This window comes from Diabrotica undecimpunctata, chromosome 4 (assembly GCF_040954645.1).
Source record: "Diabrotica undecimpunctata isolate CICGRU chromosome 4, icDiaUnde3, whole genome shotgun sequence".
NCBI classification, from domain to species: domain Eukaryota; kingdom Metazoa; phylum Arthropoda; class Insecta; order Coleoptera; family Chrysomelidae; genus Diabrotica; species Diabrotica undecimpunctata.
The window spans coordinates 96,816,143-96,843,335 of NC_092806.1; the positions used below are offsets into that span (position 1 = coordinate 96,816,143).

The 27,193-nt window shown below is 33.0% G+C and overlaps 1 protein-coding gene across 2 annotated transcripts; it reads left to right on the forward strand.

The window, feature by feature from the left end:
- Positions 1–570: 570 nt before the first annotated feature.
- LOC140439810 (uncharacterized) lies at positions 571–26,949 on the forward strand. Of its 2 annotated transcripts, none has more exons than XM_072529959.1 (3): positions 571–1,029; positions 1,092–1,217; positions 6,129–8,730. In XM_072529959.1, the coding sequence occupies exons 1-3, from the start codon at positions 909–911 to the stop codon at positions 7,109–7,111; spliced, it is 1,230 nt and encodes a 409-aa protein (XP_072386060.1). In that variant the 5' UTR covers positions 571–908; the 3' UTR covers positions 7,112–8,730. The 2 variants fall into 2 exon arrangements, with proteins under 2 accessions (XP_072386060.1, XP_072386061.1); XM_072529960.1 differs by lacking the exon at positions 6,129–8,730 and adding an exon at positions 25,567–26,949 and having other exon boundaries at positions 592–1,029.
- The last annotated feature ends 244 nt before the right edge of the window (positions 26,950–27,193 follow it).

Sequence of the window (27,193 nt, forward strand, 5' to 3'; positions counted from 1 at the left end):
CTGTCCACGATTTCTTCGTAAGAGCCACCTGCAAGCCCAAAGGCGTCTGATCTTTTTCTTCTTACTGCTGTAATCTGTATGCAGTTGTTGCCGGCGTGTTATTATTAAAAGTTGGGAAGTCATTGCAATCAACGATTTATTTTCCATTATAATGGTTTAAAAATCTAATAGTTGATACCTATACTGTGTCTAATATCTCTATGACCATAAACAAAAAGAAAAATCAAGAAAATCTCACTCATTGTCACTCATATCATAAGTCATAACTTATCATGCAGTGTAAACACGATTTTTTAAAACATCATAGAAACGAGGAATCATAACAAATCTCATATGATATTGTCATATGATAAAATCATGTAATGTAAAGTCTACTTAAAGTAGACTTACGCTACCAAATTTGACAGGCCGCTCCGGAAGTAGCGTATCGGTAGCGGTTTGATTTTGCAGACTTTTACTCAACAGTTGTGGAGCAGCTCCGTCTGCTGAACGCGCCCAATGACGTTACGTCATTGGTGCGAATTGCGAATGGTCAACCCCCTACAATGACACTTGTGAATCATAAATTGTAAATTTCTCAATAAGTTTTTATTGTATATGCATTTAATTATTATCTTTAATTTAATTAAAATCTATGAATTTTTATATAATTTCAATGCATTTCTATAATATTATCTGAGAGTATGAAAAAATTGAAGATATGGCAACTCTGACACCATTTAAGCTTATGCATAGATAAGAGGGTTAGGTTAGGTTAGAGCTTATGTTAAATGTCAAATAAAAGTTTGGTTATAAATGGGTGCCCTAAACTCTAACCAAAACTCTAACTCTAAACTAATTAACTAATCATTACCCAATATTTATTTTCGTTATCAGTGTAGTAAGGGGGTAAAGTTAATTTTTTAGCTATGGAATTTAATATTGAAATTAAGGAAGAGTGTGTTGAATATGATCAAAGACATATAGAGACTCAGCTATCAACATCAACATATCTTGGGCACTTGAAGAATGATCCAGAAAATAAATCAGGTAAGTTAAATAAAAAACAATTCAATAAACAATGTGATATACCTAATTCCTATTTTTATTAGCTGTGGTAGTAAAAACTGGCATTAAAGAAGAGTTTGTTGGAGGTGACCAAAGATCTATAGAGAGTCAGTCATCTACATCCTTCAATCTGGAATACTTAAAGAATGAATCGGATGAGTATAACTCAGGTAAGATAAATGATTAAAATGTGAAGTTACAGCTTTCATTTATTGTGTAGTTACTTTTTCCTTGACACCTAATAGTAGAGGAGGAATGATTTTGTATGTGTGTGTACTTTTTAATACATTCAAGAGATTTTATGTGTCAGTGTGATTTTTTTCTTTTTGTTTCTATTATACTTGTCACCTAAACTTGTATATATTTGGTAAATTGAGTCTTTTTATGTTTCTACTGTATCCTTTCATAATACCAAAGAGTATAGACCTCAGTTTATTGAGTACTAGTACAAGCTTAGGAGCTTTAGGAACCTTAGATAAAGTACTGGAATGAAAATTAATTAATAGGTTAAATCCTATTATAGGGATGCAGATATAATATAAAAAATGGTCATTTCCTGCAAAAATTATCAGAAATCACTATAACCCAAATATCATTTTATTTGACATCACCAGATTATTTACAAATTGTCCTGTAAATAGAGACCTTGACACTAGAACTGAATTATCAGCTATGATGAAACTCTTAAAATTAAGTACTAACATCTATTTTCAATAAGTCTAGTCAATGACTTATAAACAAGACTTTAGCTTATCAATGGACTCTTCACTATCTCCATTATTAAAGATATTTTTTTTGGAACAATTTGATGAAGAAAATATTTTGGATAAATAGGACCAAAATTCCACATTATGGTGTATCAGATGTTCTCTATTTGGCCTCACAAACAAGGATCACTGAACCATCTTACTTATCGAAAGACAGTGTAGAGAAATACATATACTTAATTGATAATATGTACCAAAAGGCCATTGACTGAAGTCTTTCAGCCAATTTACAGAATTAGTATACATACTTATATGCATTAAATTATTTGTTAAAACTAAATATAATACAATAATTAAAAAAATAGTGGTAATTACAGTCAGGCATGAAAGAAAGACACTCAAAGAAAGTTGTATATTGTCTTGATATGTAGAGGATTTCTTCAAATGATATTTTCAGTTATGTTTATAACATGCATATTAATCAATTCCACTATCAATTAAATCTTTCTCTAATAAAGAATAAAACAAATTATTGAGTCTCTTATTTATGTTCTATTCCATGTTATTGTAAAGTTTTCTATTTGATGGATTATGGAGTGGGTTGTCAGGATGACACATTCTAGTAATTTGTCAAAGACTGGCTGTTTCACCCACTTGATAACTTTACAATTATAGAAAATTGTAGAACCATATTTCACCCTGGGTTTGCAAATCACATTAATATTGACAACAGTTTCAATTATAACTTCCTCATTCTTATATGTTAAGCTTCTAAAGTGTTTTGCTGCAGTTTAATTTTTCTTTTTATACATGATGTGTGGTAGTTGAACTTTATTGTTATCTATTTCAATTCCCAAATACATGACATATTGGGAGGAGTTAATAATATTGTTTCATATGTCCATAGGATTAAAGATATTTAATTAGAGATTAAGTTAAATATTATTAGTTGTTGTGTTTTAAAGGTATTTATTATTAATATTGATTTATCGGCCCAAGATATTGTGTCATCCACCTACCTAACTTTGTAATAAGTTAATTGTAAAGTAAAAGGGAAAACTCCCAGTGGTTGGCTGTATACCATAGTTTAAAAAAACTTGCATAGAAGTAAAGACCTCTGGTATATAATGGTATATTTTATTAATAAAAAGTATTTAAAATTTATCCAAAAAGATTACAAATCGTCAAAGCGTTTTTGGTCCAGTTGGACCATCATCAGTGAAAAATGTGAAACTATATTCCCACTTTAAAATGACAAAATATTGACTGTTAATTGCTTGAATTGAGTCAATGTATGATCCTGCATTTGAGCAATGACATTACCAACTACATGATAAAATGATAGAAACTATTATATATTGATAATAATTAAGTATATTTGTATGATAATGATTGAAGGAGAAAAAGAGATTGAATAAATAATGATATCCACTAAATAATGTTTCTCGTCAGTTTGGTTGCCTATGTAGACAACTATTAGCTTGTTTAAAGAGGGTAAGTAAATTGGATTAAAATAAATAAATCTCTATGTGAGAAAAGGTATATACAAAATAAAGTTATGGAAAATATGAATCTGAATGTGAAACCATATCAATTAATTAACTATGAATCAATATACAGAGAGGGAGAAATTGATACAACTATGATGGTTCTTTTCTGTCCTGCTGTATGGAGTGGAAGCGTGGACTCTAACTGAGGCTATCCTTAAATGCTTGACAGCCTTTGAGATGTGGGTATACAGACGACTACTGAAAATAAGCTGGGTTGACAGAGTTAGAAATGAGGAGGTCATTAGACGGCTGAACCAAACTACACAACTGGTCAATATAATAAAGAAATGCAAGCTGGAATACTTCGGTCACATTATGAGACACCCTGAAAAATATGATCTTTTACATCTGATCATTCAGGGAAAGATCCAAGGTAATCGTGTTCCTGGTAGAAGAAGAACATCATGGCTGAAAAATCTAAGGCAATGATATGGAAAATCAACTACATCGTTATTTAGAGCTGCTGTCATTAAAGTCACGATAGCAAATATGGTAGCCAACATGATATCCAACGATCGATAATGGTCATGGAACTAGAAGAAGAAAATGATGGTTGTAGATTGAAATTTAATTTTACACTTAATTCTCATTCACTTCAAAATCAAATTTCAATCTATAACCATCATAGTTGTATCAATTTGTCCCACACTTCTTCTTCTTCTTCTTCATGTGCCTTGTCCGTTCCGAACGTTGGCAATCAACATGGCTATTCTGACTTTGTTTACGGCAGATCTGAATAGCTCAGCAGATGACAATCCGAACCATTGCCGCAAGTTTTGGAGCCACGAGTGTCTTCTCCTCCCTGGACCCCTTCTGCTGTCTATTTTCGCTTGAACGATTAGCTGTAGTACTCTATATTTGTGTCCCACACTGTATATTCATTTATACGTAATTAATCGGTATGGTTTGGCATTCAGATTCATATTTTCTATATACCTTTTCTCACATAGAGAGATATTTTAATCCAATTTACTTACCCTTCTTAAACTATTATAGCTAATTGTTGTCTACATAGACAAGCAATCTCACAAGAAATATTATTTAGTGAATATCATTTATTCACTATATTTTTCTCCTTCAATCCTTATCATACAAATATAATTATTACTAATATGTAATAGTTTACCTCACTATCATTTTATCACGTAACACATTCTTACCCAAATTTGTAATGTCATTGCTCAAATGCAGGATCATACATTAACCCCAGTCAAGCAATTAACTTGTTTTTGCTAGCTAATAATATAACTTTCACAATTAAATTTAATTTAATTTACCTAGTAACTTAATTTTCTTTCACTTTAATTTTAATTATTGTAACAATATAATTCTTTAAAACAATTTTACACGCGTTTTTGTCATTTTAAAGTGGAAATATACTTTCAGGTTTTTCACTGATGATGGTTGACTGGACCGAAAATGTTTTGAAGATGTGTAATCCCTTTGGATAAATTTTAAATAATTTTTATTAATAAAACATGCCATTATACACCAGAAGTCTTTACTTCTACGTAATTTTTTTTTAAGTTAATTGTACTTATTTAGATGTATAAAATGGTAATAAAACCAACAATTACCTACGCATCAGTGGTATGGTGGCCAAAGGTGAAGAAAAAAAGTGTCATCCTCACACTAAGCAAGGTGTATCAGAATCACAGGGGTTATAGTTATAATATAAATGAAATTGGGGATACCTAATGGATGATGATTTCTAACCATATGGTACCCAAATATATATGGGCACCTGGGAATATACGACAATGAAAGAGCTGATGCACTTGCCACAAGAGCATTAGCTACAGAATACTTCGATCCAGAGCCAGCCGTGGGAGTGCCAAAAAAATATGGTCCACGACAGGAAAAAAGTCTGGATCTGAAAGCAACATAACTCTTATTGGCAAAATGCATCTGGCCAAACCCATTGCAAAATATATATTGGACGGACATGTGCTAATAGAACTGAAGCACTGTGGAAAACAAGCAGGAGTCAGCTAGGAGTCATAACAGGTTTCCTTACTGGACATGTGCTAGTCAAGGGATACCTACATACAAAGGGCGGTTTCATGGAGACTTAAGCTGCAGACTCTATAGCAGAGAACCTGAAACAGTCAATCATATCGTGCATGACCGTGAGTTATTAGATTATAGGCAGCAAACACTTTTTGGAGACAACCAAGAGACTTGAAATATATGATATCCATCCACTAGACCTGTATAAACTGTAATGGGTATCTTCAATTGGCTTAAATATGACCAGTTTATAACAGAAGGGTTTCAGGAAAAAATATATGCCATATTTCCAACTCTGTGACTGCCCCTAATGTCATGAGCTTAGTTTTATTTTCGTTTACCAGACCCATCTCTCCTGCCGAGTTGGAAAGTGCAGCGCATGTCTCCCTGGATTTATAAGTCGTATATGCAACAAGACCCATGCCATCTGCATAGGCTAGTATTTGGGTAGACTTATTAAAAATTGTACCTCTATTGATGACATCTGAGAGAACTATGCTAATAGATATACTAAGGGTTAGTTGCCATAGCAACAGTGATGTTGATGTTATGATTGATGTTAAAGATGGGATATTGTGCCATTTGATAGCTGTGATTGACTTATCATATACTATACTGATTTCTCAAGACTTGCTTAAAATAAAGGTGCAACTTAAGCATCAACAAGACAGAAACGTAAGTGAATAAAAAATATTTAGTATATGATTGGGTAGAAATTTGCTGTCTGCAAAAGCATTTTATGATTTCTCCTTTACTTTTTTTATTATTTTGTCTGAATTCATTTTTCTCTTGTAAAAAATGGTTTGTATTTTAGGTTTTATTCAGGAGGAGAACAAAACGAAAATAATGGAGACTATTTTCGAACATTCATCCCATAAAGGACACTATATGAGTCGACATAATGAAGGCAAAACCTTAAATAAAAATATAAAAGTTCAGACTAGAAAGCGACCTTACAATTGTAAAATTTGTTTCAAGAAGTTTTCTCAAACATCTAAATTGAAAAAACATTTGATGGTGCACACTGGAGAAAAACCTTACAAGTGTGAAATTTGTTTTAAGAGGTTTGTTGAAACAGGAAATTTGAAACAGCATTTGAGAAAACATACAGGGGAAAAACCTTACTCGTGCGATATTTGTTTTAAGCAGTTTTCTAAAGGAAGTAATTTGAAAAACCATTTGGTAGTACACACTGGGGAAAAACCTTACCAGTGTGAAATTTGTTTGAAGAGATTTATTCAAAGAGAGAGTTTGAAAAAACATTTGAGAAAACATACAGGAGAGAAACCTTACACATGTGAAATTTGTTTTAAGCAGTTTTCCACAGCAAATAATTTCAAAACTCATTTGGTAGTACACACTGAAGAAAATCCTTATAAGTGTGATGTTTGTTGTAAATACTTTACACGGAAAAGCACTTTGAAATTGCATTCTATAGTACACACTGGAGAAAAACCTTACAAGTGTGAAGTTTGTTTTAAGCAGTTTAGCCAAACAGGTACTTTGAAAAGACATTTGACGACACACACTGGAGAAAAACTCGGTAATTGTGATATATGTTTCAAACAGTTTACACGTAAAACTGCTTTGAAATTACATTCTATAATACACACTGGAGCAAAACTTTACAAGTGTGAAATTTGTTTCAAGCAGTTTTCTCGAGCGGGTAATTTGAAAGAACATATGAGAATACATACTGGAGAAAAACCTTACAAGTGTGAAATTTGTTTTAAGCAGTTTAGTGTTGCAAGTGGATTCAAAACACATTTGAGAAAACACACTGGAGAAACACCTTAGAAGTGTGAAATTTGTTTTAAGCTGTTTAGTCAAATGGGAAGTTTGAAAATGCATTTAAGAGTGCACACTAGAGAAAAACCTTAGAAGTGTGATATTTTTAAAGCATTTTACTGATAGGGGTAATTTAAAGACACATTGGAGACTAGGTACACACTGGAGAAAAACCTCACAACTGTGAAGTTTGTTATAAGCAGTTTTCTTAATAAGTTCAATTGAAAAGACATTTAATACAACACACTGGAGTGAAATCCTACAATTAAACTGATTTTTTTTACAGAGAGATAATTTGAATTATCGACCACATCGACTTTTAATTTAGTGCATATTTTTACAAATAAAAACACCCGTTTTCACTGTCATTGTCTTTACATCCCAAACTTTATAAAATACATGCTAGCCCCTACGCGATAGTAGTAAGATAATTTATAATTTATAGTGAAAGTTTGGACATCAACAACAAAACTTTCGCAGAATTCTGCATTCGTCATAGTAGCGCCCAACAAAAAATTTTTCTTCTAGGGAGTTTCGAGTGATGGGGCATACAAAAGGGATAGGTTATTTATAACTTGACTAAAAATGGCTACACATTGTCATTTATACACACGGAATTCCACAAGATTGAATAAAGAAAACAAAAACAAAAAACATCAAAAGAAATCCAAAAACACTCACACGAAGGATTCAAAGATGACAACAATACCGTATGCAAAGGGCGTGTCAGAAAAATTGAAAACGATAGAAAATTAGTACACTATCACAACAACCAACACACCGAGATCTATCCTGTCCAAAGCAAACACAAAAGAAAAATTAAAAAATTGCATTTATAAAATACTCTCTAAATGCAACAATTTCTACGCAGGAAATACCGCAATACCACTAAGTGCCAGAATAAACTTGCATGAAACATACATCGAGAACAGAGACTTCAAGAAGTCCCATATACGCAGACGTGCCTGGGATAACGAACACAAACCACAATGGAAAGATGCATCAATAATCATGAAATAAACAGACCCGAAAAAGAGAAAATTCAAAAGGAAGCTATCATACTACTTAATGAAGAAAAATGTGTAGCAAATCCATCAAGAAAATGTATCGGGTTTTGAATAAGAATACTAAAGAACTCAACAACAAGAATATATCAACAATAGCGGAGTAACAGGAGGTCGAAAAACATCACCTACAATCTTATACACAACACTTATGCAACACACAATACATAAATCTACGTTGTACAATTTACTTTACACAATTACGTTACGGTTTACACGGTAATGATTTAGTAAGTACGCCTCATAAATGCCGAATTTTTTGTGAAATGTGCCGAAAAAGTAAAAGCAAACTCAAATTTTAATGTTTTCTTTGCTGGAAATTAGGAAAAGTGACCAACAAGTAATAGAATAACTAAAAAACATAGTGAAAAGCCAACAAAAATATGTAATTCTCTTAATCATAAGAAATAATATTGTTTAAAGTAATCAAGATTTTTAATCTTTCAAAACAATATGGCTGATATGCACATAAAGTAAAATTTTATGTACATTCGACATTGTTGCCACTTTTAAAAGACCTAAAAACTTGACTTGAAAAATTTAATCTAATTTAACCTAACTAAACCTAACGAAACTTAACCTAACCATATCTAACCTTAAACTACTAACAAACCAGTAATTTTTGTTAAAAGTAGTTAAGAATAAAATTTTTTAATCTAACCTAATCAAAGTTAATCTAAACTTGCTAACAAACCATAGACGTATATATTAACATAGACTGAGCATGCCAGAAACGAGCAGTGATGACATCTTTTGCGGTTGTTCGTTTGGTATGTCTCTCTATAGCGCATTGAAACTCCTCACTCGCTCTCTCCCGAACAAAAAAGACGCTGCTATAACTTGGTGTAAGAGACACAACTAACAACGACAACAAAGATAGTGTCGTCATTTAGCTCTACAGACTGCTCGGTCTATGTTAATTTATACATCCATGTCCAAACTGGTAATTTCTTCCTCTTCGTCTGCTCGCAATAACTGCTTTTTCTCTAAATCTTTACATTATACAAATTTAAAACCATAACTTAATTTTTACTAAAGCAAAGGTAATTGTTTGGTCATCTTAGAACGGGACTCTTATAAAGTTACATCTTTCCTAGAGGACAACCATTTTACCCTTTTACCAGTTGACCCTTCTAAAAGATTTATATTATTCTGAAGCTATTTTCTTGTGGCATTTTAAAGTAATTACTATTTAAATGGGAATAAGCCACAATTGTAGGTTAAAGTAAGTTTATTGACGTTTTAATTTCCACCTCGGAAATCGTTCTCAAAATACAAACATTAGTAAATTAAACAATTTTTTTTAAATTTGTTTAATTTACTTAACTTATTTAATAAACTTACTTTAACATTTCTTCTTCTTCTTGTAGTTCCTTCTCCTATCGGAGGTTGGCTATCATCACAGCTATCCGTACCTTATTGGCGGCTGCTCTAAAAAGTTCTACTGAGCTGCAAATATACCACTCTCTTAGGTTTCTCAGCCAGGAAATTCTTCGTCTTCCTATGGAACTTTTACCCTTGATTTTACCTTGCATTATGAGCCTTAATATCTCATATTTTGCACCTCTGGTAATGTGACCTAAATATTCCAGCTTTCTTTTTTTGATGCTTTATGACCTCGCAATCCTTTTGTAGTCTTCTTAACACTTCTGCGTCTGTAACTCGTTGGGTCCATGGTATTTTCAAAATCCTTCTATAGCACCACATCTCAAATGATTCCAACTTCTTTATATTATCAACTTTTAGTATCCAGCTTTCCATTCCATACAACAAAGTCGAGAACACGTAGCATCTTAAGGCTCTTATCCTCAGATCCAGAGGAAGGTCTCGATTGACAAACACTGTTTTCATTTTTATAAATGCTTGTCTTGCAATTTCAATGCGTGCCCTTATTTCTCTACCTTGGTCATTGTTTTCATTTTTATAAATGCTTGTCTTGCAATTTCAATGCGTGCCCTTATTTCTCTACCTTGGTCATTGTTTTCATTTACCCAGGTTCCCAGATATTTGTAGTTATTCACTCTTTCTACTCGTTTTCCCTCGATATCTAGCCTTCCTACTGTATGTTGCTTAGAAATAATCATGAACTTGGTTTTCTTAACGTTCATTTGTAGTCCATATTTGATACTGACTTGATGTAATCTATTTACTAAGCGTTGTAATGCTTCTAGACTGTCTGCAAAAATAACGGTGTCGTCTGCGAATCTTATGTTGTTTAAGATTTTTCCGTTTATTGATATACCCTGTTGTTCCTCTGATATTGCTTCCTTGAAAATAGCTTCGCTGTACATATTGAATAACAATGGGGACAGCACGCAACCCTGTCTAACACCTCTTTTGATTTCTATTGTTTCTGTTTCGACATCTTCGATTCTAATCTTTGCTTTTTGATTCCAGTACAGATTGACAATAACCCGTATATCTCGACTATCCACATTCTTTTTTTTCAACAGTTTTACGAGTTTCTGATGTCGTACTCTATCAAAAGCCTTTTGATAATCTATAAAGCAGACATAGAGATCCTGGTTCATATCTAGTCGTCTTTGCGCGAGAACGTTAAAAGCGAACAGAGCCTCTCTCGTTCCTAGTCCTCCTCTGAATCCAAACTGGGTGTCATCTATATCTTCTTTTATTTTTTTGTATAGTCTTCCATGTATTATTTTAAGAAATATCTTAAGTGTGTGGCTTATTAAGGAAATTGTTCTGTACTGGGAGCATTCTGTCGCATGTACTGACTTTGGTAGTGTTAAAAACGTGGACATCAACCAATCTTGGGGTATTATTCCTGTTGTATATACTTTGTTGAACAGATCTAAAAGTATATGCAGTGTTTCTTCGTCAATGCATTTAATTAGCTCAGTGGGTATCTGATCTGAGCCTACTGATTTTGTGGTCTTTGCATTTTTAATTGCCTGTTCTAATTCGCACATTATTATTTTCGGTCCTGTTTGTTCCTGTGGTTCTTCTTGTATCATTCTATCATCGTCGAATAGTTTCATTATGTATTCATTATGTATATATATATATATTATGTATTAACATTTAATTGTGGCTTATTCCCATTAAAATAGAACTCTTGTATCTATTTTATCTAAATTCATACTCCAAACTATAAAAAAATTAACTAACCTTACCCCTCAATTCTCAGTCTTAAATTGTTACCAATTTAAGTTACCAATTTAATCAATTAGTTGACAAACTTTAACTCAATAATCTAAATCTATCTATTATCAGATTCAACAACCAATTCAATTTTGGTATCTACCGCAAACCCACCCAAACTGACCATGTCATATATTCTTTTTCAAATCATCCTATTTCTCACAAATTATCTTCTTTCAGAAGTTACATTCAGACTTCTTATCATTTCTTTGTCCACTGATGAATTTAATATTTCAATTTAACAAGGAATTGTTAACATTTAATATTATCAAACAAATAGCGGCTAACAATGGTTATGATCATCATATCATTAATAAACTTATCAGAAAAAAATAATCTAAATTACTTCAACATTCAGCATTTATTTCAAATTATTCTATTTCCCCTAGTTATAGATCTTTACCTTTTCACAATTCGGTCATATCAGAAAAAATTAAACACATTTTACTGAGTTACTCTAACATTAGTAGATATAAATAGGCGGAAGATCAGACTTCCGGTCCGGTCTGTAAGACCGGCCCGAAAGATCCGATCCTCCGCCTACATAGGAAGATCCCATCGTCCGCCACTTGTATAGGATTAGGAAGATCTAATCGTCCGCCACTTATATAGAATTAGGAAGATCCTATTGTCCACCCACGGATCGCTGATAACAAATCCTCCCTACAGGAAAGATCACTGATAAGAACAGCAAGATCGGAAATCTAAAAATAAAGAATCCGTTAGATACGAAAAACCGTTACATAATCTATCAGGTAAGAAATAAAGAGGAAGTTCAAAAATAAATCGGAGTAAGATAAGAATAAATATAAGATAATAAATAACCGTTGATAAGGTGGAAGTCCAAGATAATAAAAATTGTTAGAGAAAAGGAAGTCTGAAAATAAGTATATTACTGTTATAAGATAAAATAAGAAAAACAGTTAATTAAGACCAGAAAGCTTATCAATAACAAGAAATGACAGGATATCTTATCACTGCAATCATTATTATAAATAAAAGATTATTACAGCAGTATTTATTTGTATTCAATACTTTGTCAAGATGAAGTGTGATCAGTGTCAACGAGACTTTGCTAACAAAAGCAATTTAACTAGACATAAACGAAAAAGTTGTAGAGGAGTAGAAAATATATCCAAGAAACGAAAAATTGATCTGCCTGTTCTAGAAAATCTAGGAGATGGTGTTGAAAGCCTACAACAGGCATTCCAGTGTCGTATTGCCACTTACAGGTTTCGTGTTAAAGGAGACTGTATAGATCCTTTGCAGTTTATAAATGAAGTAAAGCAAAAAGTGAGTGATGTGTTGAGTGATTATATTAGAAATCACCACAGCTTAAAGGTTAGTTTGGAACTTTTTGGACTTTATTTTATACCTGCTAAAGAAATAACAGAAATCCTCTGATCTCAACCAAATTTACGATGACTTTAAAGACATAATAATGACCAAAGCTTCTGAGTTTGAAGAAGCCAAATCTGGCTGAAGTTTAAAAAAAGTTATGTTTCTGAATTTATACATTAACAGGTACAGTCCTCTGACAGCGTCTTCGTATACAATATTACCTTGCTCAGTTGAAAAAAAAGGAGGTACACTGAATATAAAAAATCAAGATAATGCCTGCTTCGCTTGGAGCATTAATGCGGCGATATTCCCACATGATGGTGATCCTACTAAACCAGATTCATATCCCCATTATAATACAATGCTCAGTTTTTATGATAGAGATATACATAAATTCGAGCAGTTAACCAATATATCTGTCAACGTGTTTGGGCTTGAAACATATTTCAAAGATGGAAAAATGGTCACCGAAGTAGTTGGACCTTTCTACCATACACCCAGCCGCCAAGCTACTCATGTGAATCTTCTATTAACAACAGATGATAATGGAAACAGTCACTACTGCTTAATTACAAATTTATCAAGACTTGTGCGAAGTCAAAAAACAAAACATGAACATCAAGTTTTTATTTGTGACGGATGCTTACAATTTTTCATAACCCAGCAACATTTAACCACACACCAAGAATTCGACTGCAACCATCTGCGAACAGAGGTGCCATCTACCAATTTAAAAATAAATAAATTTGGTGAGTACAGACCTGAAAACATACTTACATTTATTAATTTTGCAAAGCAATTAGCGGTACCGTTTGTCATATACGCTGATTTTGAGAGTTTATTGAAATCTTTTGCTTACACTGAACCTAACAACAAAGAATCCTTCACTTTAAAAACATATGAACACGAACCTTATTTGCTTTTTACCTCAAATGTAATTTTAATGATACATGTTCTAAATATTATTCTTATCGGGGGCCTAATTGTGCAGAAGTTTTTACTGCTATGATTGATGGTGTAGTACAGGAACTGTATCATAAACATCTTAAACATGTTAAATCAATGAGCCCATTAACAAAAGAACAAATTAATGAGTTCAATAAGACTACTTCGTGTCACATTTGCACCAAGCCATTTGAAGCAGGAGATGAAAAAGTGCGAGATCATGATCATTTAATTTCGGAAAACAATTTTCGTGGTGCCGCCCACTCGGTATGTAACTTAAACTATAAAATTCAAAATTATATTCCTATCATCCTACACAATTTGTCTTATTACGATTGTCATCTGTTTATCAAAAAACTATGTATGGACGAAGAGCGTATTGATGTAATTGCACAAAACAAAGAGAAGTATATTTCATTTTCTAAATATTTATTAGTGGAAAAGTCTAATGGCCCCAAAGTTCCAAATGTTTATATGAAACTGAGGTTTGTAGACTCTTTCCGCTTCTTAGCAAGTTCTGTAGATAAATTATCTGAAACATTAAAATCAGATCAGTGTAATGAAGTAAGGAAACATTTATCCAATGAAAAAGAATTTGGATTGATTAGACAGAAAGGTGTTTTTCCCTATACATATGTAGACAGTTTTGAGAAATTGAACGAAACGTGGTTACCAAGTAAGGAATGCTTTTACGATAATTTAAAAGGAGAACCCGTTTCTGACAAAGACTATAAACGAGCTTCTGAAGTGTGGACAATTTTTAAATGTACTACACTTGGTTCTTATTCCGATGTGTACTTAAAATCAGATGTTCTTTTATTGGCAGATATCTTTGAAAATTTTAGGAAAGTTTGTCTAAACCAATACAATTTAGATCCTGCGCATTACTTAACATCGCCTTTCCTAAGTTGGGATGCTATGCTTAGATGTACAAAAATAGAGTTTGAAATTTTGGTAGATATCGATATGGTTCATTTTTTCAAGAAAGGGATTCGCGGCGAAGTGAGTCAATGTTCAAAGAGGAAAGTTGTTGCTAATAACTCATTTGTATCAAATTATGATCCTTTACAACCAAATGCTTATATTATGTACTTAGATGCAACCAACTTATATGGAGCTGATAACGGATTTGATATTTATAAATAGTATATGTAATAGGAAATAAGACAGTGTTTACCTATTAGAAATAAAAACCTTGGGATAATTTTTTTGAAGATCATAGACAAATACACAATTTATAAATACATTGTTTTTTAATTGATATATTAAACTTGAGTATACCATTGAGGTTAAAAATGAAATAAACCTGTTTGTGTTTCACTAAGTTTTATTATTTTCAATATTACAAAATACACATCTTTCTGTGAAAGGGCCACATGTGTCACCCCACTCGTGTTTAAAATAGTTCTTTTTGCAAGGTAGATATTGGTCCAGTTCATTTCTGATTTCTTTCGGAATTTTCCACCAAACGGAGTAATGTACTCCAACAAAATTGAAATAATGTTTTCTAATTGACATTTTTTCTGAGATACTACTACTGATTTAACTCGTTTAGGTTCTATCATACTATTATTCTTTTTGAATCTTTGGTAATCTTAAAATACAACTCTCCACTTATCCATTTTACGCTTGACTGAAAATTGTTATATCCTATTAGCCTTTCTGAATGTTATTATCGCTGATCCTTGTTCCTCCGCCCGTGTGTTGTTATCGCTGATCCTTATTCCTCCGCCCGTGTGTTGTTATGTCTATAGGCGGTAGTTTTAATGACTTCCGACCGTGTGTTGTTATCAGTGATCTTTCCTGTAGGGAGAATTTATTATCAGCGATCCGTGGGCGGAAAATAGGATCTTCCTAATTCTATATAATTCTATATAAGTGGCGGACGATGGGATCTTCCTAATCCTATATAAGTGGTGGACGATGGGATCTTCCTACGTAGGCGGAGGATCGGATCTTTCGGGCCGGTCTTACAGACCGGACCGGAAGTCTGATCTTCCGCCTATTTATATCTACTCATATTTCTTTCAAAGTTGGCAACACGCTAAATAAAATTCTTACCAACACCAAAGATTCCATTCACTACATGAACCGCAGTAGAGTTTACAGATTGTCTTGCTCTGATTGTGTTGCTTCATATGTTGGTAGAACAAATATATCTTTATCGACCAGAACTGCTGAACACTCTAAACGAGACAATACTTCAGCCATATCCCATCACCTGAAAGTCAGTAAACACAACTTGAACATCTCAGATGGTGTCACATTTATACGTAACATCCAAGACAAAAATATCTTAAGCTTAGATCTTTATGAAGATTTGAAGATTGTTAGAGACATAAGGACTGGTCCCAATTGCGTCAATCATCACTCCTTTAACTTTGACTTCACTCCCATACACCGTCAACTTTTTTCATAACCCTCGTCTCAAATAGAAGGCCGTAGATGTAAAAAAAAACAGGTTTCTTGTTTAAAAAAAATCGTGAATGGAGTGAGATATCAAATGCAGGACAATTATTCCATGTGGCAGAAGATTGAGAAGCCTTTGCAGTGGTAATCGCCAACGTCGGATAACTCTGATATGGCACGTGAAGAAGAAAAAGGTCGTTGTGCTCCATTCTACTTAAGTACCATTTAACTTTCAATCTTCCAAACTAATCACCTACTAACACCTCCTTGAAACTTGTTTCATTGCATTATCCCTTCCCAATTTTCACCTTTCTATTAATTTCCTAACACAGTAATTAAAATTATAAATCTTAATTATCTAGCCCAACTTTTTATTCTACATCATCAATTTAATTTATCCGTTCTAACTTTTGACACCCCAATTCCAATCTCCATTTTTATCTTTTCCATTACAATTAACAATATTTCTCTGGCTTTCTTTTATTTGTATCCATAATGTTTTAAAATATTTTCATTAATTTTTTTAAGCTTCCTTAATAGTATACGCTCTCTGACAATGTCCATTTCACACCTTCAATATTCTGAATTTTTAAACATTTCAATTCTCCAATTGTTCAACTTTAATAAAAGAAAAATACCTTTTTTCCTGTTTTTACTCATGATTTACTATGGAATCACTAAGGAGAATTTTACTGTCATCATGGCATGTGGTTATGCTATGATTTTTCTGACGGATATTCTTATATATATATATATATATATATATATATATATATATATATATATATATATTCAGGGATTCTACAGTATTCACTGCCTTCCCTCGCTCAACCGTTTCCATCTCTCACTGTTGTCCCATTCTCCATCGTTTAGGCTTCTCTTACTCATGGCGTCGTCTACTCCGTTCCTCCAGGATTTTCGGGGTCGTCCTCTTTTCCTCCTTCCTATGGGGCTCCATTCGGTTATTCTCTTTATCCATCTACTGTCACTAGTTCTTCTTACATGTCCATACCACTTTAGTATTTTTTGTTCTATGTATGTTACTTTGTCTGTTTCTATTGATGTTCTTTGCTTTATTTCGTCATTACTTCTATCCATTCTTGTTACTCTGCAGGATCTTCGCAGGCATTCCATCTCTGTTGCTACTATCTTACTGCTGTTTTTCTTGTTTATGATTCAATTTTCAGCCCCATATGTCATAATACTTCGCACTAATGTTTTATAAATCTGTGTTTTTGTCTTCATATTTAGGTGTCTATCCCACCATACTGAGTTAAGTTGTCGGATTGCTGTTCTTGTTTGTCCTAATCTTTGTGTAATTTCTTCCTCTGTTGTTGTCTTTTTCGTGATTATAAACCCCAGGTATTTGAATTTATCCTTTCCTTTGATTGTTACGTTGTCATCAATCTGTAGATCTTCTGTGTCTACTTCACTTGTAGATAGGTACTGTGTTTTCACGAGGTTAATATCTAGGCCAGCCTTGGTATATTCTTCTTGTAGTTTCTTCATCATGTAGCCGAGGTCGTCTTGGTCTTGTGCAATCACTACTTGATCGTCTGCAAAGCTTAACGTATATAGGTATTCGTTTCGTACCGGTACTCCTATGCCTTCGCATTTTCTTTTCCATGTAGTCAAGGCTTTCTCTAAGTATATTTTGAATAGGGTTGGAGATGTGGAACAACCCTGCAGGAGCCCTTTTGTTGTGGTGAAGTCTCCTATGATTCTTGTTCCCATTTTAATGGACACTATTTTCTTTATACAGAGCTTTTGTAGCTTCTATGAGTTCCGTCTGTATTTCTAATTTGTACATTGCCTCCCATAGTTCTGACCTTGGTACAGAGTCATACGCCTTTCTCAGGTCCACAAATGCCAAATGTATATCTCTATTTTTTGCTTTTTTCTTTTCCAACAGTTGTTCCATTGTCTATATGTGGTCTATGTATGATCTTCCTGCCGTGAAGCCTGTCTGATCCTCCTCGATTTTGCCTTTTATCGCTTGCTCTATCTTTTCTCGCATATCTTCCCATATAATCTTCCTATTGATGATATTGCTTATTCCTCTGTAGTTTTCGCATCGTTTTCTATCCCCTTTCTTAAATATAGATGTCATATGCCTCCGTCCATTCCTTAGGAGCTGTTCTCCACATATGGCTTTCTGAAATATCCATTGTATCATCCGGTGTAATTTTTTTGATCCGTATTTTATAAGCTCAGGTGAGATGCCTCCAGGTCCCAGTGCTGTCTTATTTTTGATTGCTTTTATGGCCGTTCTCATTTCCCTATCTGTTATTTCTATTTCTTGTTGTGGGGATCTGCTTCGTCTTCGCCTGTTTTCTTTTCCAATGAATTGTGGTCTTTGTTCTGTTAACAGTTCCTTGTAATAGTCCTTCCATTCTTTGTCCTGTATATTTCCCAATTTAATTTTTTCTTTTGGATTTCCCGGATATTCTTAATATAGTTAAAGTTGATTTCATGTAATTGAATGAACTATCTATCTTACAATAAAATCGTCCCAGGAACGCAACACAGCAATATCATTTTAAATTCGTCTGAATTGTCGATATAAATGAGTCAGATAAAATTAAATCATTATAAGCATTTTTCACCAAGTAACAAAAAACAGAATTTGTTTAATTTATTGTTTGTATTTTGAGAACAATTTCCGAAGTGGAAGTTGAAATGTCAATAAACTTATTTTAAATTTTCAATTGTGGCTTATTCTCATTAAAATAGTAATTACTTATTCACACATCTTAAAGTTTACTTTAACTTAGTTGTCAATTTAACTCCGGCTTTGAACTCAAGCTGTAAATTTTAAAAAATTTTCATACACTTTCTCCTGGGGTACTTTCAAAAATATATTAGAACACAACAGCTCCAATTAGGTTTTTAAACATATCATCAACAAAACACTCACTCACCAAACCCACTCTTACAGACACTGCCTACTGCAATTTTACTGACATATTTAGATACACTTAACTTTTTGGACCTAATGGTGCTTTTGAGTCACTTATATTTGTGCCTATTCATAATAAAAATTACCGTGATTGGCATATATACTAAAACAATTTTTAATTGAAGGTGATTACTTGTCAACATCGCTCTTAACCATAACTTTTCAACGAAATCATATTCCACTTATCAATTTAGCGTACCAAAAAAAAATTTAATTATTTATTTAAACACATACGTAATTACGTAAACATTCAATCTAAGACCGATATAATTATTAAATTATCATGTTTTTTTTAACGGGTATCTTATAGTTGTTTAATAAAATTTAAGTAAAATTTTATTCCTATTAGAAAGTACCTAATAGAGAACTTCAAAAAACAGAAAACTTTGGAAAATACTTTTTTTTTTCATTAGACTAAAAACAATCTGAAATTTTAACATACGATCTCGTCATTACACATCATTCTCTATTTATAGAATTGCTGAGTGCTCCCCCCACACAGGGGGGATGAATGAACCACCCCCTGGGGTGGTTCATTCATCCCCCCTATCTACAGCAGCCCATTACTTAGTAATAGGCTGCTCCAAAAGGAGACACACACCGTACACTAGATACAAGTAGAAACAAAAAAACATGTATGTTAATTGATTTCTGTAATGTAGTCAAGTTCTTTGAGAATTCATTTAAGATTTCGGCGTCAGTAGTGGAAGCTGAATAGTGACTCACCCCACTGACGCCAACAGATACAACACAATAAAATAAACAGTTCACCTTTGTTGCAGTCTCCTCTCTTTCTCTTCCTTGCGTTTTATAGTTTGTCACAAAACCAATGATCAAGTCAAAAATTGTTTTGTTTTTAATTGATTTATCCATTAGTTCATGTAGCTCGCCTAGAGGTGACCCCAGGCGTATATAATAAGTATTAGCATGCCTTATCATCTATTTTATCACATTACACACTTTTACCCAAGTTGATAACGTCATGACTCAAATGCATGACCACACTTTCACTTCATTCATGTAAAACCCTCGATTAATTTGTTTCTGATCCTAGAGATGGCTCTACTGCGGCATACTACTGTGGTAATTTTTTTAACTTAATCGTAGATTTCTACATGACGACTCTGTAATATTTTCAAACCCTAATATAAATTACAGTTTTCTATAATTATATCCATTGGCTGAGGTGCCAAGTTGTGCAGACTGTAATTTTATCAAATACCTAGTAGACCAAATAAGCAAAGATATCTTTAACAACATCTTTATGTATAATATTTTACTGCTCCGCTGTGTCAATCGGAATGTATTAAAGTTACGCATTTGCAAGAACATAATCCACACCATATCATTGAAAAATGACACATATTTATTATGTAAACATTTTTATCGACAAAGAGGTACTTAGCGGCGCTATCTGTGAATATCGTATTACCACTAAATTTATACATGCAATCATATATTAGATTTTTGTTGATAGAATAGTTAAAAATTAAATTATCTGGTATTTAATATTTTAGTGGGATTTATATGAAAAATGGTCAATCGTCAAAAATGTTATTTAAAACATGCGAACATGTCTTTCTTTTGGTCTGTTTATTACTGGTTTCAGGTTTGTTATCTTCCTTATTAGTGCGTCTTTTTCTCTTCTTTGTATGTGTCCAAACCATCTCAGTCTGTGTGGATTAATAAATTTTACTATGTCTTCCCCTTCGGTTATATTTCTATTTCTTATTTCATGCTTTATTAGTCTTCTATATTCTCCTTGTTCGGGCTTTATTGGGCTGTTTATTCTTATCATTTTGCTTTTAATAATTCTTACTTTTTCTTTATATTTTACTTTTTATTTATATTTTTATTTTCTTTATATCTATTTTCGTACGACATATTACTTTCGCTACGTATGCTATCACTGGTCTAATTGCTGCTCTATATATTTTTGTGTTTGTTTTTTGCTGTTTTTTATCTTTAAGTAGTGAATGATATTTCCAAAACACGATGTTCTTCTCTCACCTTGTGTGCGTGGTAGTGTCATGCGTTGGATGTACGATTTGGGGTAGTTGATGCCTATTTAGTTATCACGGTTCTATTTGGTCTAATTAGTTCTTCAGTTTCCGTATTCGACCATTTTATAAAGCCAAATGAGTATGTGAAAAGTGGTATTGCGTATGTGTTTATTGCTTTTACTATGTGCTTGAAATTAAGTTTGCTTTTGAGTATTAGTATCCCAGATTTAGTCATACGGCTCACACTCCATCTAAGGGGAAAATTGACTCATCCCAGATACCTACGGTATCAAAAGGATTGAGCTCTGGTGGGACTCTTTCCGTGTTACCGAGCCCTAGGTGGCTTGATATGTTGGAGTATCTCCCAAAAATTTTCGTACACATCTGGACGTTGAGGGTACTACAGCTTTCTGCATAGTCTTGTAGAGATGTTCATTCAGACCTAGCTTTTTTATGTTTTCTAGGAGTTTCTTTGGAATTACTCCAGTAGTAGAGAGAATAATAGGTATTGTCTGGGTACTTTCCATTCTCCACTGTCTTCGTATTTGAATTTCCAGATCCCTGTACGTGGCGATTTTTTCGTTCTGTTTAACACGAAGATTATGGTTGTTGGGTATCGCCACATCAATTAATGTTATTTGTCTCTTTAGTTTAATAACTAGTATGAGATCTGGTCTATTATGTGCCACTGTTTGTTCTGTGAGCACAGTGCGGTCCCAGGATAGCTTGTAGTTGTCATTGTCAAGTATACTCTCAGGAACGTATTGATAATATGGAAGATGGTTTGTTTGAAGAAGTCCCAGTTTGATAGCTATCTCTTGATGAATGATCTTTCTTACTGAGTCGTGCCGTTCCTTATATTCAGTTGCAGCAAATGCCTGACAGCCCCGGTAAGATGTTTGATGGTTTCCTGAGCTTAACATCCATATCGGCATTTGTCATTCTGGACCTGAGGGTCTTTGACGATATATTTCAGGTAATTTTTGGTTTGTATAACCTGATCCTGAATGGCTAGTAGTGAATCTTCTGTTTCAGGGAACATCTTTCCTGACGTCAGCCAATAGTTCGACGCTATATTGTCGACATGGTCTTGACTGACCTCATTGGGATGTCGCCCATGCAGAGGTTCACTCATCAAACAGAGAAAGAAATAGGTATGAACCCTGTGACTGTAAGAGAGATGATCGTGAAGATGACTGGAGGAAGTACGGAGGAATGGAATAGTGTTCACAATTACATCCGAGCAGTCATTAAAAAGAAAGAAGAAGAAGAGAAACACCAACCGAGCCAACGACAGAGATAAGATCTAATTACTATTTTAATGGAAATAAGCCACAATTGAAGGTTAAAATAAGTTTATTGACGTTTGAATCTTTGATCTTTGATCTTGCACTAATAACTTGTTTATACTCCAACAATTAATAGAAAAAAGAATAGTAGTTGGTACCAAAGTACATCTAGCCTTCATCGACCTAGAAAAGGCGTATTATACAGTTCCAAGACTTAAATTGTGGCAACAACTCGACATTAGTCCATACCTTTTAGGAATAATTACAGAAGTATACAGGGAGAACACTACTTACCTAAAAATCGGAAATAGACTATCAGAGCCAATAAAAGTAACTAAAGGACTAAAACAAGGATGCATAATGTCACACTCACTGTTTAATTTATATATTGAGGCAGCCCTCCATAATTGGAAAAACCACTGCCTGGGAATGGGAATCCCCATAAGAAATGACGTACTGTTCTTCCTGAACTTTGCGGATGACCAAGTCGTCCTAGCTCAAGATTTTTATGATCTAGAATTTATGATAAAGCGTCTATACAGAGAATATGTAAAATGTGGGTTACAAGTCAGCATGAAGAAAACAGAATATTTAGTTATCAATTCAGATGCAAGGTTTGAAGTGTTGATCGACGAGGACGTGGAAATCAAACAAGTGGAAAAATTTTAATATTTATGTGCACTCATTACTAAGAACGGCTTGGGACAAACCGAAATTAAACACCGAATTACTCAGAGACGTAAAATTGTAGGATATCTGAACTCCTTATGGTGGGATCGCAACATTTCCAAAAGGAACAAAAAAAGAATAGGGCAAACCATGGTCGAATCAGTTCTTTGTTATGGCTCTGAAGTATAAACAATTGTCAATGCAGACCTGAAGAGAAGATTGTTAGCAGTTGAAATGGATTATTTGAGAAGAAGTGCTAGAACATCAAGCCAGGAAAGGAAGACCAACGCTACAGAAACGGTCATTGACAGAATAGAAAAAATGAGGTTCAAAATGGTTTGGACACCTATTGAGAATGCCTGACGAACGTTGGCCCCAAAAACTTCACAAATGGATGCCCCCCCGGAAGAAGAAAAAGAGGTAGAACTTGACGCTCATGGAATGAAGGAATTAGAAGAGCGATGGAATCGAAAGGTTTGGAGGAGGAGCATGCCTTAAACCGGCAGAATTGGCGGAGAAGAACGGGAATACGGCGATAGCCGTCTCCAAAATAAATTGTATTTACAAGTTGGCTTATTCCCATTAAAATAGTAATTACTTTAAAAGCCACAAGAAAATAGTTTCAGAACAATAGATAAGATTTAGATAAGAGAAGTGAGTGTTCCAAAAATGTCTTCACCCCACTTTCGGAGTACGGTACGTGCGACAGTCAAATGCACACAAGTAAGAGAGGGTGGTTTTAGTTGGTAGGCAGGATAATAGATACCTGAATCTTTGGCACTGCTATCTTTAGTACTTTAAATTAAACTAAAACCCAAATTTTATGGACTCAAAATGGAGGTAGCATAAAAAAATTTCAAACCCCCCCCTCAGACAAATTCTGTGTACGATACTGGTTATGCAAGAAACACTATTTTTATAAATACTAAAATAATTAACCATAAACGCCTAAATAGGTTTTTAAAACTAAATAGGTTTTTTATAGATATATTACTTATAGAGTGTAAATTTTATGATATCCTACTTTCAAAATAAAAGTTGCAGTATCTACTATTCTGTAACTCTGTAAGTTTCAGCATGACCGGTTCAAAGTTCAAACCGATAACATTCCTATTAAATTTTGTTGTTATCTGCCAAAGTGTTGTACAAAGTAATTGATATGGCAACCCTGTTAGTGTGACGTTTTGCTTGAAGCGTTTCGAAGCCGAACGTAATGCTATCTATCGATGATAAATACTACCATTGCTTCAGATGGAGCCATCTCCCTACATTACGATTTGAAGGCGGCAGTTCAAGACATAATTCTTATTTAACGAGATTTTTCATATGTTTAGGAAAAAATATTTAACTTTTTGTTGCAAATATTTTCCACTTTTACAGTTTTAAATATGTTGTTATTAAAAAAATTTTCGGTTTCTTACCGGTAACTTTATTATAAGCCGAAACATATTATTTTTTCCTATTGGAACAAAACTGTAAATTCAAAAATTTTCAAAAAATTCATAAGTATTTCTTATAATCATATCTTGATGCTGTAAACAAAATAAACAAAATCCTATGTTTGGTTTTCCCGCTTTATACTTGGAAAAAAGTAGTTTTTTTGAGTTTTTTCAAAAACGAAAACATGAAGTTTGTTTAAAAGTTGTCAAAATACTTCTAGACATCACATATACCTTCTCAAATTTTTTCAAATTTTTTGAATTTGGGGTTTGTCTTTTGGGGGGTGCAGATTGTTTTTGTTAACAAACAATTTAACTTCATAATTAATTATTTATTAAATTCATCTTTTTAGCAAAATTTTCAAATTTTAATTACAATACTATGTTGCTTTAAAATAATTTTTACACAAATATCCCTAATGGATTATTGTTTGGGTCACCAAAAATCCACTATCCGCTGTCTTGAGGATCTATCAATTTCAACAAAATAAATTTTTACTTAACTAGTTTCAACTACTTTTAATGTAAGTATTTTCCACATGTATCAGTCAAAATTTTACCTTATGTTTCTTGTCATTTTAAAGTGCAAATATACTTTTAAGCTTTTTTACTGATGATGGTCCGACTGGATCGAAAACTTTTTGAAGATTTGTAATCCTTTTGGATAAAATTTTTAAATTATTTTAATAAATAATATACCATTTATACCAAAAAGTTCTTACTTCTGTGTAAATTTTTTAAACTATGATATACAGTCAACCACTGAGATTTCCCCTTTTACTTTGTTATTTCTTATTATCTCTGATTCTGCGTAACTTACGTGTTAGAAATGCCTCCTAATCCTAAACTGACTGTCAGTAACCCTTCCACTGAATTTGAATCAGTGCAGAGAACTTGTGCCTGAAATGTAGTATAAAATAAAGTGATCATAGTTTGTGACATGACACCTGTCTGTTCATGTTACTAAATCGTTGTTGTGAGCTATGTCTAGTTCCTTGATTTTTTTTTGTTTTACGTAAAGTTTTTGAAGAAACTTATGAGATTGTGTGCGACTGTTAGTGATGCTAGTGATATATGCTGTTTCATTGAACGAGGATATTGATTCCAATCACGAGAGTAAATTATAGTTATCCGATGAAAATATCAATGAAAATAAATATATAATTATGTAATTTGTATTTTAGGTCGTTTCCATGAGGATATGAAAATTGTGGAAATATTAGCTGAACATTCATCCCATAAAGAAAAAAATAACAGTCGACACGCCAAAGAAATAACAGTACTAAATGCAAATATTAAACTTGAAACTGAACAACTTGCTTACGCAGGTGATTATAGAGAGCAATTGAAAACGCACACTGAGGAAAAACCATACAAGTGTGAAATTTGTGGCAAACTGTTTAACCACGCGGGTCATTGGAAACAACATTTGATGACACACACTGGAGAAAAACCTTATAAGTGTGAAATTTGTTTCAAGCAGTTTTCTCGAACAAGTGATCTGAAACAACATATGAGAATTCATACTGGAGAAAAACCTTACAAGTGTGAAATTTGTTTCAAGCAATTTCCGCGAACAGATACTTTAAAACAACATCTGACAATGCATTCTGGAAATAAACCCAAGTGCGAAATTTGTTTCAAGCACTTTTCTCGCACATTTGCTTTGAAAAAACATATGGAAATACACACTAAAAAACGTTACAAGTGTAAAATTTGTTTGAAGTCGTTTTCTCAAACAGTTGCTTTGAAAGAACATATGAGAATACATGCTGGAGAAGAACCTTACAAGTGCGAAATGTGTTTCAAGAATTTTTCTCACACAGGTGATTTTAGAAAACATTTGATGACACACACTGGGGAAAAACCTTATAAGTGTGAAATTTGCTATAAACAGTTTACTGGAGCAAGTAACTTGAAGAAACATGCGATAATACACACTGGTCAAAAACCTTACAGTGCGAAATTTGTTTTAAGAAGTTCAATGAAACAAGTAATTTAAAAAAACATTTGATGATACACACTGGTGAAAAACCTTACGAATGTGAAATTTGTTTCAAGCAGTTTTCTCGAGCAGGCGATTTGAAGCAACATATGAGAATACATACTGGAGAAAAACCTTACGAGTGTGAAATTTGTTTTAAGCGGTTTAACCACGCAGGCAGTTTGAAAAAGCATGTAATGATACACACTGCACAAAAACCTACCAATAATTAAAGGTATTGTAATAATAAATACATTTAATGAAATACTCGATAGGATAATAACCCATTATTATAGACCAGCATCCTATTTACAGATTACTGAAAATTTTATTTTTTCATCCCTTAAAAGTTGTTTAAATTTAAAGAAAATTTTTCCATATATATTATAAGCTGTAGTAAACTGAATTATAATTTGGGTTGTATTATATTTCCAATATCCTTTCAATAAAAAATTATAAACATGGGATATATTTACTGACTTGTTTAGATTTCCACATTTAGTAATAAAAGTTTCTTACCGGCCCTTTTTTATAATTTACTGGATTATTCTTCTATCTACTGGAAATAAAAATTGTTGATTCATCAGTATAAGTTTTATTTTACTAATCTATAAAAATTACACTTAAACTTAGCGTTATCAAAATGTGCAGCATCGTAGTATTCAGTGGAGTGTGAACCTGTGCACAAGTCGTTTTATTTTTTTAATTTTACATTTTCTAATTGCGATTTGCATAAAAAGTTTTATATTTTACCATATTTAGGAGAAATTGTTCCGCAGTAACTAATGTTTTAAAGAATATTATTTTGGATAATAAATGTAAAAATA

Bases quoted from the DNA above. Each gene is read 5' to 3' on its own strand.
- LOC140439810 (XM_072529959.1), top strand. From the start codon at position 909: ATGGAATTTAATATTGAAATTAAGGAAGAGTGTGTTGAATATGATCAA. The intron at 1,030-1,091 runs GTAAGTTAAATA...TATTTTTATTAG, and splicing joins TGATCCAGAAAATAAATCAG to CTGTGGTAGTAAAAACTGGC. The intron at 1,218-6,128 runs GTAAGATAAATG...TTTGTATTTTAG, and splicing joins ATCGGATGAGTATAACTCAG to GTTTTATTCAGGAGGAGAAC.